The 15529-nt window shown below is 41.4% G+C and overlaps 1 protein-coding gene across 6 annotated transcripts in view; it reads left to right on the plus strand.

The window, feature by feature from the left end:
- The window catches only part of brf1b (BRF1 RNA polymerase III transcription initiation factor subunit b), a 237676-nt gene that overhangs the window by 60681 nt on the left and 161466 nt on the right, over positions 1-15529 (plus strand). For all 6 annotated transcript variants that reach the window (XM_060917700.1, XM_060917704.1, XM_060917701.1 and 3 more), the window contains exons 5-6: positions 6235-6266; positions 14525-14597. In XM_060917700.1, the coding sequence (XP_060773683.1) occupies positions 6235-6266; positions 14525-14597 (105 nt within the window). The remainder of the gene's footprint in view (positions 1-6234; positions 6267-14524; positions 14598-15529) is intronic.

A 15529-nucleotide genomic window follows, 5' to 3' on the forward strand; every position in this document is an offset into this window, starting at 1 on the left:
CATTATCTCTCGCCGCTTTATCCTGTCCTACAGGGTCGCAGGCAAGCTGGAGCCTATCCCAGCTGACTACGGGCAAAAGGCGGGGTACACCCTGGACAAGTCGCCAGGTCATCACAGGGCTGACACATAGACACACAACCATTCACACTCACATTCACACCTACGGTCAATTTAGAGTCACCAGTTAACCTAACCTGCATGTCTTTGGACTGTGGGGGAAACCGGAGCACCCGGAGGAAACCCACGCGGACACGGGGAGAACATGCAAACTCCGTACAGAAAGGCCCTCGCCGGCCACGGGGCTCGAACCTGGACCTTCTTGCTGTGAGGCGACAGCGCTAACCACTACACCACCGTGCCGCCCTATATGTAAATTATTGTTTCAAAATGATATTTAACAGTGAATTTAACGGTAATGATAACTTCAAATTTCCCAGCTTGAACTGGATTGCTGGCCAGTCTGAATGATGTCATTTGATCACATGATTACAGTACAAAAGCTACTCATACCTTAAAATTACACTTCAACTATTGTAGATTTAAAAAATTCATGATAAGCACTGGTTTCTCTGTGTGGTACAAAAATCCCTATTTTGGGCCTCTTGGCCCAGGGACTATTTGGGTTATCTTGCTAGAAGTTGAAAAATTTTCTTCATCTTCACCTGTCTAACTGAGGCCTGCATATACTGTGTCGTAATATATTGGTGTTTGGAGCTACTAATGATTCCCTCTAGCTTGACTAGATGCCCCGTCCCAGCTAAAAAAGAGCAGCTCCATAGCCTGATGCTGCCAACACCATGCTTCACCATGGATATGGTTGTTCTTTGTGTGGAAAAACTATCTTGTTTTTGAGATATTGAGCATGACCTCAAGTACGATATTGCTTTTATACAGCTGTTCTATAACAATATATTCATATCAAATAAGCGACATTTCAGACACAATATAACCAAACGTTCTGTTTATTTTTGATTCACTAGCAGAAATACACCCCGAAGAACCCATACTCACTTTATAGCCCATTGGATTGCTGTCTAACTAGCTCACGTTGATTTATAATACATTCACATTAAAGGTGCCTCCAGTAAAATTGGCATCCTTTCCTCTCTGATTGGCTTCTTCATCTGCCGAGCTTTAATATTTAAAAAAATTATATTCCTGAAAAGCATCGATTGCCATGTTCACTAATGATGTCACTTACACTACTGTAGTAACCATTTAGAACTATTTTATATGGCGGAATTTTACATGGTGAACATAGACGAGCTGCGTGATGCACACAGTGAAATATCCCAGTGCTGTTACAGTAAATGTCAGCACTCTTGGAACACCACTCGACCAATCAAATTAGTGGGCCGGAACTAATTGTTGTATAAATACGATATATTAGAGAATATTACAATGTTGTGCAAAGATATGAAGTTTATCTTCAAGTGGTGAAAATACTTCACGAGTGAGCGAAGCGAACAAGTGAAATATTTTTAAATACGAGAAGATAAACTTCATATCTTCACACCACCGTGTAATATTCTTTATATTATATGGACACATCTACAAAAAATGCACAAATTAATCAAAAGAATTTTAAATTTGAAACGGCTCGCCATTTTGACAACACGCGCGTCCAGTCAGCGGGAAAACATTGGGAGTGATGTCATCGATTTTCTCACAAGTGAAGATATTGGAAAATATGTTACTCAATGTCTTGGATGTAGTTCATATGAAAAATATGAGTTTTTCAACACGAGAAGATAAACTTCATATCTTCAAGCCGATATGTAATTTTCTTTTTATTATATGGACACATTCACAAACAAAAACTATAAAAGTTAATCAAAACAATTTATCGATATCCTCATGAGTGAAGGGACCGGAAATTATTCTATCCACATTCACTGGATATGAGTGATCACGCGCTCTGATTGGCTAAGCCAGCCTTTCTAAACCGGGGTGCCGTCAAAAAATGATATATTCTAACAATGAAATAAATAAAATGAATTAAAATCCCAAAAAGGGCGGCACGGTGGTGTAGTGGTTAGCGCTGTCGCCTCACAGCAAGAAGGTCCTGGGTTCGAGTCCCATGGCCGGCGAGGGCCTTTCTGTGCGGAGTTTGCATGTTCTCCCTGTGTCCGCGTGGGTTTCCTCCGGGTGCACCGGTTTCCCCCACAGTCCAAAGACATGCAGGTTAGGTTAACTGGTGACTCTAAATTGACCGTAGGTGTGAATGTGAGTGTGAATGGTTGTCTGTGTCTATGTGTCAGCCCTGTGATGACCTGGCGACTTGTCCAGGGTGTACCCCGCCTTTCGCCCGTAGTCAGCTGGGAGATAATGAGATGAGATGAGAAAATTCCAAAAAACGATAGTTACACTAACGCAGATCATCGCCGCCTCATGCATCATCAAAATTTGTCTCACGGCCCCCTTTCCCACGTCACAACGTCATTGCCGGGGTCAGCGTGACTGCGTATATTTTATATGGGGGTGCCTTGAGAATTTGCATACTTCTGAAGGATGCCGTGACTGAAAAAAGGTTGAGAAACGCTGGGCTACTCTACTACTAAGCTATCAGCTCATATACCATGAGTAGAGAAAACCAAAATGGCGGAGCGTGTTGCTGAACCAACCGAGGATGAAATAAAAACTCTACTTGAAAACAAAACACCAAAAAAGACAAAAAAAGCAACAAAATATGGAATAAAAGTATTTGATGGTAAGAACGTATCGTTTTTCTTTTTTAATTTTTCAAGAATTATTGTTATAGCATTTTTCACAAATCGCTACTGTCATTTCGCAGGCTTGTTTACATTCTAAGCGGAAATTATTTTCTCAAACATTTCGTGGAAAGTTTTTAGTTATTGAATTTGCAAAAAATAAAAATAATAATGCGCTGTTTCTGAAAATCCAGTGAATGTGGATCGAATAAAACAGTTATTCCACTCAATCGTGCCGCACATGGCTTATAGCCAACTCAGTGCTACGTGCCTTGTCAGCTGTCAGCTCATGTACAACTAGATTTCATGGAATAACTGTTAAATATATTACTCAATGTCCCGGATGTAATTTGTATGAAAAATACGAGTGGTGTATTTCCCAGTAAAACACTCGTGTCTAATAAATAAATAAATATACGTTCTGTATTAGGCATCATGGTGGTGTAGTGTTTAGCACTGTTGCCTCACAGCAAGAAGGTCCTGGGTTTGAGCCCTGTGGCTGGCGAGGACCTTTCTGTCCAGAGTATGCATGTTCTCCCTGTGTCCACGTGGGTTTGCTCTGGTTTCCCCCACAGTCCAAAGACATGCAGGTTAGGTTAACTGGTGACTCTAAATTGACCGTAGGTGTGAACATGGGTGTGAATGGTTGTTTGTCTCTGTGTCGGCCCTGCGATGATCTGGCGACTTGTCCAGGGTGTACCCCACCTTTCACCCGTAGTCAGCTGGGATAGGCTCCAGCTTGCCCTGACCCTGCATAGGATAAGCGGCTACAGATAATGGATGGATGGACTTTCTGTATTAAACCTGGACTTGGGTAAATTGCACTGATTAATCTAAAATCAATCTTTTAATTCCAAGACAAAATGAAAAGGTATTTGAAAGAGATATCTAACCTTTTTTTTCGTGCCAACAGTGGTGCTTAAAAGTTTGTGAACCCTTTAGAATTTTCTCTATTTCTGCATAAATATGACCTAAAACGTCATCAGATTTTCACACAAGTCCTAAAAGTAGATAAAGAGAACCCAGTTAAACAAATGAGACAAAAATATTATACTTGGTCATTTATTTATTGAGGAAAATGATCCAATATTACATATCTGTGAGTGGCAAAAGTATGTCAACCTTTGCTTTCAGTATCTGGTGTGACCCCCTTGTGCAGCAATAACTGCAACTAAACGTTTCCGGTAACTGTTGATCAGTCCTGCACACCGGCTTGGAGGAATTTTAGCCCGTTCCTCCGTACAGAACAGTTTAAACTCTGGGATGCTGGTGGGTTTCCTCACATGAACTGCTCGCTTCAGGTCCTTCCACAACATTTCGATTGGATTAAGGTCAGGACTTTGACTTGGCCATTCCAAAACATTAACTTTATTCTTCTTTAACCATTCTTTGGTAGAACGACTTGTGTGCTTAGGGTTGTTGTCTTGCTGCATGATCCACCTTCTCTTGAGATTCAGTTCATGGACAGACGTCCTGACATTTTCCTTTAGAATTCGCTGGTATAATTCAGAATCCATTGTTCCATCAATGATGGCAAGCCATCCTGGCCCAGATGCAGCAAAACAGGCCCAAACCATGATACTACCACCACTATGTTTCACAGATGGGATAAGGTTCTTATGCTGGAATGCAGTGTTTTCCTTTCTCTAAATATAACGCTTCTCTTTTAAAGCAAAAAGTTCTATTTTGGTCTCATCCATCCACAAAACATTTTTCCAATAGTCTTCTGGCTTGTCCACATAATCTTTAGCAAACTTCAGATGAGCAGCAATGTTCTTTTTGGAGAGCAGTGGCTTTCTCCTTGCAACCCTGCCATACATACCATTGTTGTTCAGTGCACTACGCATGGTGGACTCATGAACATTAACATTAGCCAATGTGAGAGAGGCCTTCAGTTGCTTAGAAGTTACCCTGGGGTCCTTTGTGACCTCGCCGACTGTTACACGCCTTGCTCTTGGAGTGATCTTTGTTGGTCGACCACTCCTGCGGAGGGTAACAATGGTCTTAAATTTCCTCCATTTGTACACAATCTGTCTGACTGTGGATTGGTGGAGTCCAAACTCTTTAGAGATGGTTTTGTAACCTTTTCCAGCCTGATGAGCATCAACAACGCTTTTTCTGAGGTCCGCAGAAATCTCCTTTGTTCGTGCCATGATACACTTCCACGAACATGTGTTGTGAAGATCAGACTTTGATAGATCCCTGTTCTTTAAATAAAACAGGGTGCCCACTCACACCTGATTGTCATCCCATTGATTGAAAACACCTGACTCTAATTTCACCTTCAAATTAACTGCTAATCCTAGAGGTTCACATATTTTTGCCACTCACAGATGTGTACTATTGAATCATTTTCCTCAATAAATAAATGACCAAGTATAATATTTTTGTCTCATTTGTTTAACCGGGTTCTCTTTATCTACTTTTAGGACTTGTGTGAAAATCTGATGATGTTTTAGGTCATATTTATGCAGAAATATAGAAAATTCTAAAGTGTTCACAAACTTTCAAGCACCACTGTATGAGTTATAGAATAAAGTAGAGAACAATGCCTCACTGATGGCCTCTAGTCAGGAAGATCACCCTCCATATATCCGGTTTGCTTCATTTTCTGGAGTCGAACTGTTTTTCTTTTTTACGGAAAGCTCACAAAGACAACAAGCCTTTCTGTTCTTCTGCTGCACACCTGCTTAGTGTTACATCACACACATGTACATGCTCATATGCACGCAATGCCCTGTTTTGCTGTCCCACCCTGGTCCCCGAGCTGTTGTAATGAAGCAGAGAGCTGGATTTGTTTACATCAGGGTGAGGCTGCCTGGCCCTGAGGCCTGGGAAGGGCTCATTCAAGAGAAAGGCTTAACCTCAGCTAAGCGCAGTTTTAGCGCAGGCCACGGTTGCATTACAAACTTTACTGTGTATAAAGAGCTGATAAGAACAAAGCCCATATCTAAAAGGTACGTAACTTCCTGTATTTGCCTAAACATTCTGCAGAATTCCATTAGTAGCTCGAAACAACACCCGACTGCAGTAGTGTGTTATCCTTATCAAGGCCACCAGTGTAATTACGGACCTTAGACTGATTGCCTTCACCGTTTCATGATAAGACAGGATTAGGCTTTCCCTTTCAATCGTACTAATCTCTCCCTAATGTTTTTAGAGGACATTGGTCACCATGGAGACATGCCACAGGTACATGTATGTTTTTATCTTTGCAGGTCAGGCGAGTTGGGGCAGATGGACAGGGACAATCCTTCCTCAGTGTTCGAATCAAATTTTCCCTCAGGTCTCAGAGGGTGTGGTACTGATTTAGAAAAGATTAAACTAAATTACAACTTAATCTAATGTGACAATTAACAAAGTCAGTTAATCGTCACAGATTTGCATTAATGACTGGGTAAAGAGAGGCAATGAAGACGTTTTAAAGAAATAAAACTTGTCAGCCCTATCTCTCGATCAGGAGCACGGTATGTCTCCTCAGGTTTGTAGTAGCTGTTTTTATCCTTCCTTAACTCATCTGAAGACATGCTTCTGGACCTGAGTGATCTCTTACAGGTTGGCTTTCACTTTTTTTTTGTTTTTTGTTTTTGCAAGCCTTTAATGAACTGAATCAAAATAAGACGAGACTTAGGGATATGGTCATGCAGCTGATACACCTTCAGATATTTTAACACACATTACAAACCCGTGAAGTACAAACACAGATCAGCCATAACATTAAAACCACTGACAGTAGGGCAGTCCTTATTTTGTGATATATGTTATTTACCAGCTGGGAGGTCCGTATCGTGAAATACCGTGACCGAGGTCTTGAAAGTACTGAGTGAGGCCCTCTGGGCCGGGGTCAGTATTCAAGGCCGAGGTCACGGTATTTCACCATACGGACCGACTTTAAGCTGGTAAATAATATATTTATTTTTTTCTTTACCAAATTCTAACAGAAAACGAGAGCGCCCGAAAGGGAAAGCCGAGCCGAGTCGCCATTTTGAATCCTCATTCACAGCTGTAACGCAAATGACTTCCTCCTCGGTATACAAGTGCACTTCCATGGCAGGAAAAAAACTACATTTTGCCACCTATGTAGTCCCCTATTTATACAAAATTGAGTCATTCAGGATTCAGCCATGTTTTTGCTCGGCGTTAGCAAGTTACAGGTTTTTAGCTTTCTTTTGAAATGTTTTCTTTTATTTCTTCTTCCTCAGGGTAGTAAAACTTGCTTTCGCTGTGAACACTGTCGTTATCACTATCCATGCTGTAAAATTAATGCTATTCTCCTGAGAAATGCTGGCAAAAATTTATAAGATTTTTGATAATCTTATAAATAAATCTTGTAAAAAAAAAAGATAAATGTTGACAAAAAATTCTACTATGTTTGTTGTTGTTGTGAACGAGCGAGTCGCTAGAGGTCCGTAACCGGGGCCTGTATCGTAGGATACGGACCCGCTCGCCAGCCAATCAGAGCGCAGGATTTGATGGAAACCGCACCGCGAAAAAAAAAATTTAATTATCCACTCTTACCCCATGAATATGTTTCAATAAATTAAATAACGTTTTGTGTAAAATTTTAAGGGAACATATAAACATTTAGAGGTTGCTCAATGACCTTGAAATTGAAAATGATAGCTTGATCGTCAGTCTTTTGCAATGTATTCTTTTAATGGCAGTATTGACACTGTTTTGACTGAAATTAAAAAAACAACAACAAAACATTAAACGTCTCCATGACAACCACTGTCTGTCTGTCTGTCTGGCAGTGAAATAGATCAATACTCAAGAATTAGTAAAGATCTGATCTCAGTTGCACAGAAAGTACTGTTAGATGCCACTGATTAACCTATGACTGCACAATGGCTGACTTGGCGATTGCAACTAGAAGTAAATCTTCTGTGTGGTTACTTGGCAGTGTGGAAAGTGAAATAACTGCCTTCAAAGAAGCAAGTTCTAAGTGCGTTCTTTCACCATCACAAGATCTTAAAGAAGGCCATCCGGGCAAGTGCAGCAGCTACCAGTGAACAAGCTTCTCTGAGGCTGATCCAGAAACGTGGGACAACCTCGACGACTACAAGGCAGCATTTGCAACTGTGCAAAATCTGAAGGTTGTTAATGACACAGCAGAACAAGGGGTGGCTCTAATCGAGGAATACAACGCACTGATTACCACCAGTGAAGAGCAAAAACAGTATTTGCTTCAAGTTGTCCAAGACCACCGAGAAAAATTCCCCAATGTGAATAAAGCAACACTGATGCAGTGACTGAAAATCCGAGAAAACCTGGACTTTTTTTGCTATGTTGCCTTGCCACTCCAGAAAACTCAATGACTTGTACATTATTCAAAATGTTTTGTTGTGTCCCATAATTTTTTTTCAAGTATAATAAATAAACATTATTACTTATGACAAACATTTATTCTTTACACCTGCGTTGTAGGGGCGGCACGGTGGTGTAGTGGTTAGCACTGTTCCTCACAGCAAGAAGGTCCGGGTTCGAGCCCCGTGGCCGGCAAGGGCCTTTCTGTGCGGAGTTTGCATGTTCTCCCTATGGGTTTCCTCCGGGTGCTCCGGTTTCCCCCACAGTCCAAAGACATGCAGGTTAGGTTAACTGGTGACTCTAAATTGACCGTAGGTGTGAATGTGAGTGTGAATGGTTGTCTGTGTCTATGTGTCAGCCCTGTGATGACCTGGCGACTTGTCCAGGGTGTACCCCGCCTTTCGCCTGTAGTCAGCTGGGATAGGCTCCAGCTTGCCTGCGACCCTGTAGAACAGGATAAAGTGGCTAGAGAAGATGAGATGAGACCTGCGTTGCAAGCAGGGTGATGGATTGATCATTTGACATGCTGTAGTAGTCCAATATTTCAGAAGGCTTGAGCAACCTCTAATAATTATTCAAAATGTTCCAAATTTAGGCAAATTAGTTTTCTTTCATAACCAAACAAATCTGAAGGGTGAGAGTTTCAGAATTAATAATATGAAAATTTACCCCCATATACGGCCCACCCTAACTGACAGGCGAAGTGAATGTTTATTTTATCTGTAACCACTTATCCCGTGCAGGGTCATGGGGGGGAAGCTATCCCAGCTGACCATGGGCGAGAGGCAGGGTACACCCTGGACAAGTCGCCAGCTCATCGCAGGTCTGACACACACCATTCACAGTCAGTTTAGAGCCACTAATTAACCTAACCTGCATATCTTTGGACTGTGGGAGGAAACCCACGCAGACAACATGCAAACTCCACACAGAAAGGCCCTCGTCAGCTGCTGGGTTCAAACCCAGAACCTTCTTGCTGTGAGGCGACAGTGCTAACCACTACACCGCCGTGCTGCCCAGTGAAGTGAATAACAGCGATTATCTCGTTACAATGGGACCTGTCAAGGAGTGGGATACCGTATATTAGGCAGCAAGTGAACAGTCGGTTCTAGAAGCTGATGGGTTGGAAGCAGAAAAAATGGGCAAGCGTAAGGATCTGAGCGACTTTGACAAGGCCCAAAATGTGATGCTAGATGACTGGGTCAAAGCATCTCCAAAACAGCAGGTGTTCCCGGTATGCAGTGGTTATGCTCATTGATTCGTGTGGGGAGCAAAGGTTAGCCTGTCTGGTCTGATCCCATAGAAGAACTCCTGTAGCACAAATTGCTGAAAAAGTTCATGCCAGCTATGATAGAAAGGTGTCACACAATGCATCACAGCTTGCTGTGTAGCCACAGACTGGTCAGAGTGCCCATGCTGACCCCAGTCCACCGCCGAAGCACCTACAATGAGCACGTGAGCATCAGAACTGGACCGTGGAGCAAGGGAAGAAGGTGGCCTGGTCTAATGAATCATGTTTTGTGGACAGCTAGGTGCATGCGTATCCTGGGGAAGAGATGACTCCAAGATGCACTATGGGAAGAAGGCAAGCCGGCAGAGGCAGCGTGATGCTCGGGCAATGTTCTGCTGGGAAACATTGGGTCCTGGCATTAAGTGGATGTGACTTTGACACGTACCACCTACCTAAACATTGTTGGAGACCAAGTTCACCCCTTCATGACAGCAATATGCCCTAATGGCAGTGCCCTCTTTCAGCAGAATAATGCGCCCTGCCACGCTGCAGAAATTGTTTCGCAATAATTTGAGGAACATGACAAAGACTTCAAGGTGTTGACTTGACCTCCAAATCCGATTGAGCATCTATGGGATGTGCTGGAGAAATAAAGGACTTAAAGGATCTGCTGCTAATGTCTTGGTGTCAGATACCACAGCACACCTTCAGAGGTCTTGAGGAGTCCATGTCTTGATAAGTCAGAGCTGTTTTGTCAGCACAAGAGGGACCTATACACAATATTAGGCAGATGTTTTTAATGTGATGGCTGACCAGTGTATAGACGGTATATTGACAGGCGCCAAATTGATGCACCTATACACGCACACATTGAATGTTTTCTTTATTTTCCTATATGCTTTACTTTCTGTGTAGAATTTTAGAATAGGACTCGAGACATCAAACTGAAAAAAGGAATTTGAAATTAATCTGTGACCATATGAAATTAATATCGATGACAAGTGAGCACACTGTTGCCATTCATGCAGCTACGTGGGAAGCTTTTACAAAGCTCCCACATAAGTTAAGTGCTTGTTGACTGCTTTTCCTGAGTTTTAGCAGAAAACTATTTTTGAGTAGCAGCATGTAAAAAAACCCAAACAAAAATCAATATTTCATCTGCTGTTAAGGTCGTGCAGTGAGTGGTGCACGCAAGATTGATTTGGCAAGCAACTATCTGATATTACGGTTTGTTTCCAGACTATAAATAAACTGTAATTGTAATAGCAAATGGCTGTTTGCCAAATCAGTCCTGCGTGCATGCTACACTCCAGCAGTGGTTCTAGGGGGAGGCATTTCAGGGCTACACAGCTGGTGTTGCACTTATTTTTACTCCTCCAGCTGTTCTGGGAGTATGGACCCTTGAACCGAAGGGATGTTAAGAGGGTGGGTTACAGCAAGGCTGAAATATGGAATGAATCCTCAGCAAGTGCAACCACACCCAGCTCTGAGAGCACCGCACCCTGCTGGGCCTGCCAGGCTAACTAAAGACCTGCTGCAAAGGACTGACCTCTGTACTTTACTGAGTTGCCCAAAGTGCTCTAAACATACTGTATAACTGGTCATAGCCAGAGAAAGTGAACATAGTTCATAGTGGTCTATAGTGCAATAAAGACCCTACAACTTGTACTGCTAGAAGTAGTAAATGAAAGAATTGGAGCACTGCACAATAAGCTGCCATGTTCATATCACAGTCATGCGTACTTGGATCTCTGAAATAAATGTACTGATAGAGTACCAGTCAAAAGTCTGGACACACCTACTCATTCATCGTTTTTTCTGTATTGTGACTATTTTCTACATTGTAGAACAATACTGAAGACATCATAGCTATGAAATGACATCTGGAACATATACACTACTGTTAAAAGTTTGGGGTCACTTTGAAATGTCCTTATTTTTGAAAGAAAAGCACTGTTCTTTTCAATGAAGATCACTTTAAACTAATCAGAAATCCACTCTATACATTGCTAATGTGGTAAATGACTATTCTAGCTGCAAATGTCTGGTTTTTGGTGCAGTATCTCCATAGGTGTATAGAGGCCCATTTCCAGCAACTAACACTACGTTCAGACTGCAACCTGAAACGACCCGTATCCGATTTGTTGTGAAATCCGATTTTTTTGTTAGGCCGTTCACATTACCAATTATATGAGACTTGTATGCGATCTCCAATATGAACGGAAAATGACCCAAAAGTGTCCCGCATGCGCAAATTGACACGTAATAAGCACATCTACGTAATACGTAAACAAAAAAAAGCGCACTCTTCAAGTTTGCAAGTAAAGCATGGAGATGAGGCGAGACCTGGCGATGTGGTTTTTGTGGCGGCGGCGGAACTCACACAATAATCTGATTAATGTGGGCAGCAGACTAATGAGACCGAAGGCGTCAAATTACTGGAAATTTCCAGAACAATCTTATAATCTTGTAATACAGGATGGTTTAACATCCAGGTCCCTACGAAATCCACCATTAGCTTGATCAATTCTATAAAAGTCTATTTAAATTCTGAAAACTGTACAAATGTTGTTGTTTTCCACCAAAGAGGCAGGATTAGCCAACGCAGAATAGTGACGTTTGTCTCTTGTTGATGACGTGTAGGTCGCATGAATGCGACCTGTCCGGTCAGACTGCAGTCGCATGTGAAAATAACGGCTATGCATCGGAATTAGGACCACATATCCAAGCAGCCTGGGTCGCATGTGAAAAAAATCGGATCTGTGTCGTTCAGATTGTCAATAACAAATCGGATACAGGTCGCATATGGGCAAAAAAATCGGATATGGGTCGTTTCAGGGTGCAGTCTGAACGTAGTCTATCACGCCAGTGTTCTAATGGTACAATGTGTTTGCTCATTGCCTCAGAAGGCTAATGGATGATTAGAAAACCCTTGTACAATCATGTTAGCACAGCTGAAAACAGTTTAGCTCTTTAGAGAAGCTATAAAACTGACCTTCCTTTGAGCAGATTGAGTTTCTGGAGCATCACATTTGTGGGGTCGATTAAATGCTCAAAATGGCCAGAAAACTGTCTTGACTATATTTTCTATTCATTTTACAACTTATGGTGGTAAATAAAAGTGTGACTTTTCATGGAAAACACAAAATTGTCTGGGTGACCCCAAACTTTTGAACAGTAGTGTATAGAATTACAGTGGTGCTTGAAAGTTTGTGAACCCTTTCGAATTTTCTATATTTCTGTATAAATATGACCTAAAACATCATCAGATTTTCACACAAGTCCTAAAAGTAGATAAAGAGAACCCAGTTAAACAAATGAGACAAACATATTATACTTGGTCATTTATTTATTGAGGAAAATGATCCAATATTACATATCTCTGAGTGGCAAAAGTATGTGAACCTCTAGGATTAGCAGTTAATTTGAAGGTGAAATTCGAGTCAGGTGTTTTCAATCAATGGGATGACAATCAGGTGTGAGTGGGCACCCTGTTTTATTTAAAGAACAGGGATCTATCAAAGTCTGATCTTCACAACACATGTTTGTGGAAGTGTATCATGACATGAACAAAGGAGATTTCTGCGGACCTCAGAAAAAGCGTTGTTGATGCTCATCAGGCTGGAAAAGGTTACAAAACCATCTCTAAAGAGTTTGGACTCCACCAATCCACAGTCAGACAGATTGTGTACAAAAGGAGGAAATTCAAGACCATTGTTACCCTCCGCAGGAGTGGTCGACCAACAAAGATTACTCCAAGAGCGAGGCATGTAATAGTCGGCGAGGTCACAAAGAACCCCAGGTTAACTTCTCAGCAACTGAAGACCTCTCTCACATTGGCCAATGTTAATGTTCATGAGTCCACCATCAGGAGAACACTGAACAACAATGGTGTGCATGGCAGGGTTGCAAGGAGAAAGCCACTGCTCTCCAAAAAGAACATTGCTACTCGTCTGCAGTTTGCTAAAGATCTCGTGGACAAACCAGAAGGCTGTTGGAAAAATGTTTTGTGGATGGATGAGACCAAAATAGAACTTTTTGGTTAAAATGAGAAGCGTTATGTTTGGAGAAAGGAAAACACTGCATTCCAGCATTAGAACCTTATCCCATCTGTGAAACATGGTGGTGGTAGTATCATGGTTTGAGCCTGTTTTGCTGCATCTGGGCCAGGACGGCTTGCGATCATTGATGGAACAATGAATTCTGAATTATACCAGCGAATTCTAAAGGAAAACATCAGGACATCTGTCTATGAACTGAATCTCAAGAGAAGGTGGGTCATGCAGCAAGACAACGACCCTAAGCACACAAGTCGTTCTACCAAAGAATGGTTAAAGAAGAATAAAGTTAATGTTTTGGAATGGCCAAGTCAAAGTCCTGACCTTAATCCAATCGAAATGTTGTGGAAGGACCTGAAGCGAGCAGTTCATGTGAGGAAACCTACCAACATCCCAGAGTTGAAGCTGTTCTTTATGGAGGAATGGGCTAAAATTCCTCCAAGCCGGTGTGCAGGACTGATCAACAGTTATTGGAAATGCTTAGTTGCAGTTATTGCTGCACAAGGGGGTCACACCAGATACTGAAAGCAAAGGTTCACATACTTTTGCCACTCAGAGATATGTAATATTGGATCATTTTCCTCAATAAATAAATGACCAAGTATAATATTTTTGTCTCATTTGTTTAACTGGGTTCTCTTTATCTACTTTTAGGATTTGTGTGAAAATCTGATGATGTTTTAGGTCATATTTATGCAGAAATATAGAAAATTCTAAAGGGTTCACAAACTTTCAAGCACCACTGTATGTGGTAAACAAAAAAAAAGTGTTAACCCCCCCCCCCCCCCCCCCCCAAAAAAAATGTTTCATATTTTAGATTCTTCCAAGTAGTCACTGTTTACCTTGACGCTTTGCACACTGTTGACATTATCTTACCCAGCTTCATGAGGGAGTCACCCGGAATGCTTTTCGGTTAACAGGTGTGTCTCGGCCAAAGTTAATTAGTGCAATTTCTTGCCTTCTTAATACGTTTGAGATCAAATAGTAAATATACCGCAAATAGCCCTATTCGACAATTATGTCATGAACCGTTCAACTAACTAAAGAGAAACGACAGTCCACCATGACTTTAAGACATGAAGCGTCTTGTAATTAATAAAAATAAACAAACACTGAATTAGAAGGTGTGCCCAAACTTTTGACTGGCACTGTAGGTTATCTAAAAACCTGGGTAATTCCATCTGTAAAGGCTCATATGTTCCATATCTTTTCCTCAGGTGAATGTGTATATCCTGGGAAAGACTTTTCTGCTGTTGGCCAGAGAACTCTGCATCAATGCGCCTGCTGTCGGTAAAGTTGTATTTTATTTTACTCACTGCAGACGAGGTGATTCTTTCAATAAATAAATTCAGGCTCACGGTGAGGTAAATAGTATATATGGCATGTCCATAGTAAACACACACCGTTTCAAAAAATTTGATATGATTTGAGATGTAAATATCCCAGAAACTCCATAGTCTAGGCAAATGAAACCGAACAGGCTTAACGTTGAGCGATATAAGATTTATTCCTCAAATTTTGAACGAGAAATTCAAAAGGTACGTGGACTCCATGAACGATTTCACAAATCTTCGACTTGTTCGACTGTGTTCGCGTATACTCTAACACACAAAACGCTTTTTCTTTTCCAGCGAATAGCATTTCGATAGCTAAAAAGATAAAAACAAACATTAAACATAAAGTGTTGACCTGTTCCCACACATGCTGCTAAAAGTTGAGGTCAATTGAACAAGAATTGGCAAAGTTATGAGATTGTGAAATGATATCACGTTTTTTTGAAACACCCTGTACTGTATGTCTTGACTTGTGTTGAAAAATACCGTGGTGCTTAAAAGTTTGTGAACCCTTTAGAATTTTCTATATTTCTGCATAAATATGACCTAAAACATCATCAGATTTTCACACAAGTCCTAAGAGTAGATAAAGAGAACCCAGTTAAACAAATGAGACAAAAATATTATACTTGGTCATTTATTTATTGAGGAAAACGATCCAATATTACATATCTGTGAGTGGCAAAAGTATGTGAACCTTTGCTTTCAGTATCTGGTGTGACCCCCTTGTGCAGCAATAACTGCAACTCAACGTTTCCGGTAACTGTTGATCAGTCCTGCACACCGGCTTGGAGGAATTTTAGCCCATTCCTCCGTACAGAACAGCTTCAACTCTGGGATGTTGGTGGGTTTTCTCACATGAACTGCTCGCTTCAGGTCCTTCCACAA

This window comes from Neoarius graeffei, chromosome 3, assembly GCF_027579695.1.
Source record: "Neoarius graeffei isolate fNeoGra1 chromosome 3, fNeoGra1.pri, whole genome shotgun sequence".
Taxonomy (NCBI): Eukaryota; Metazoa; Chordata; class Actinopteri; order Siluriformes; family Ariidae; genus Neoarius; species Neoarius graeffei.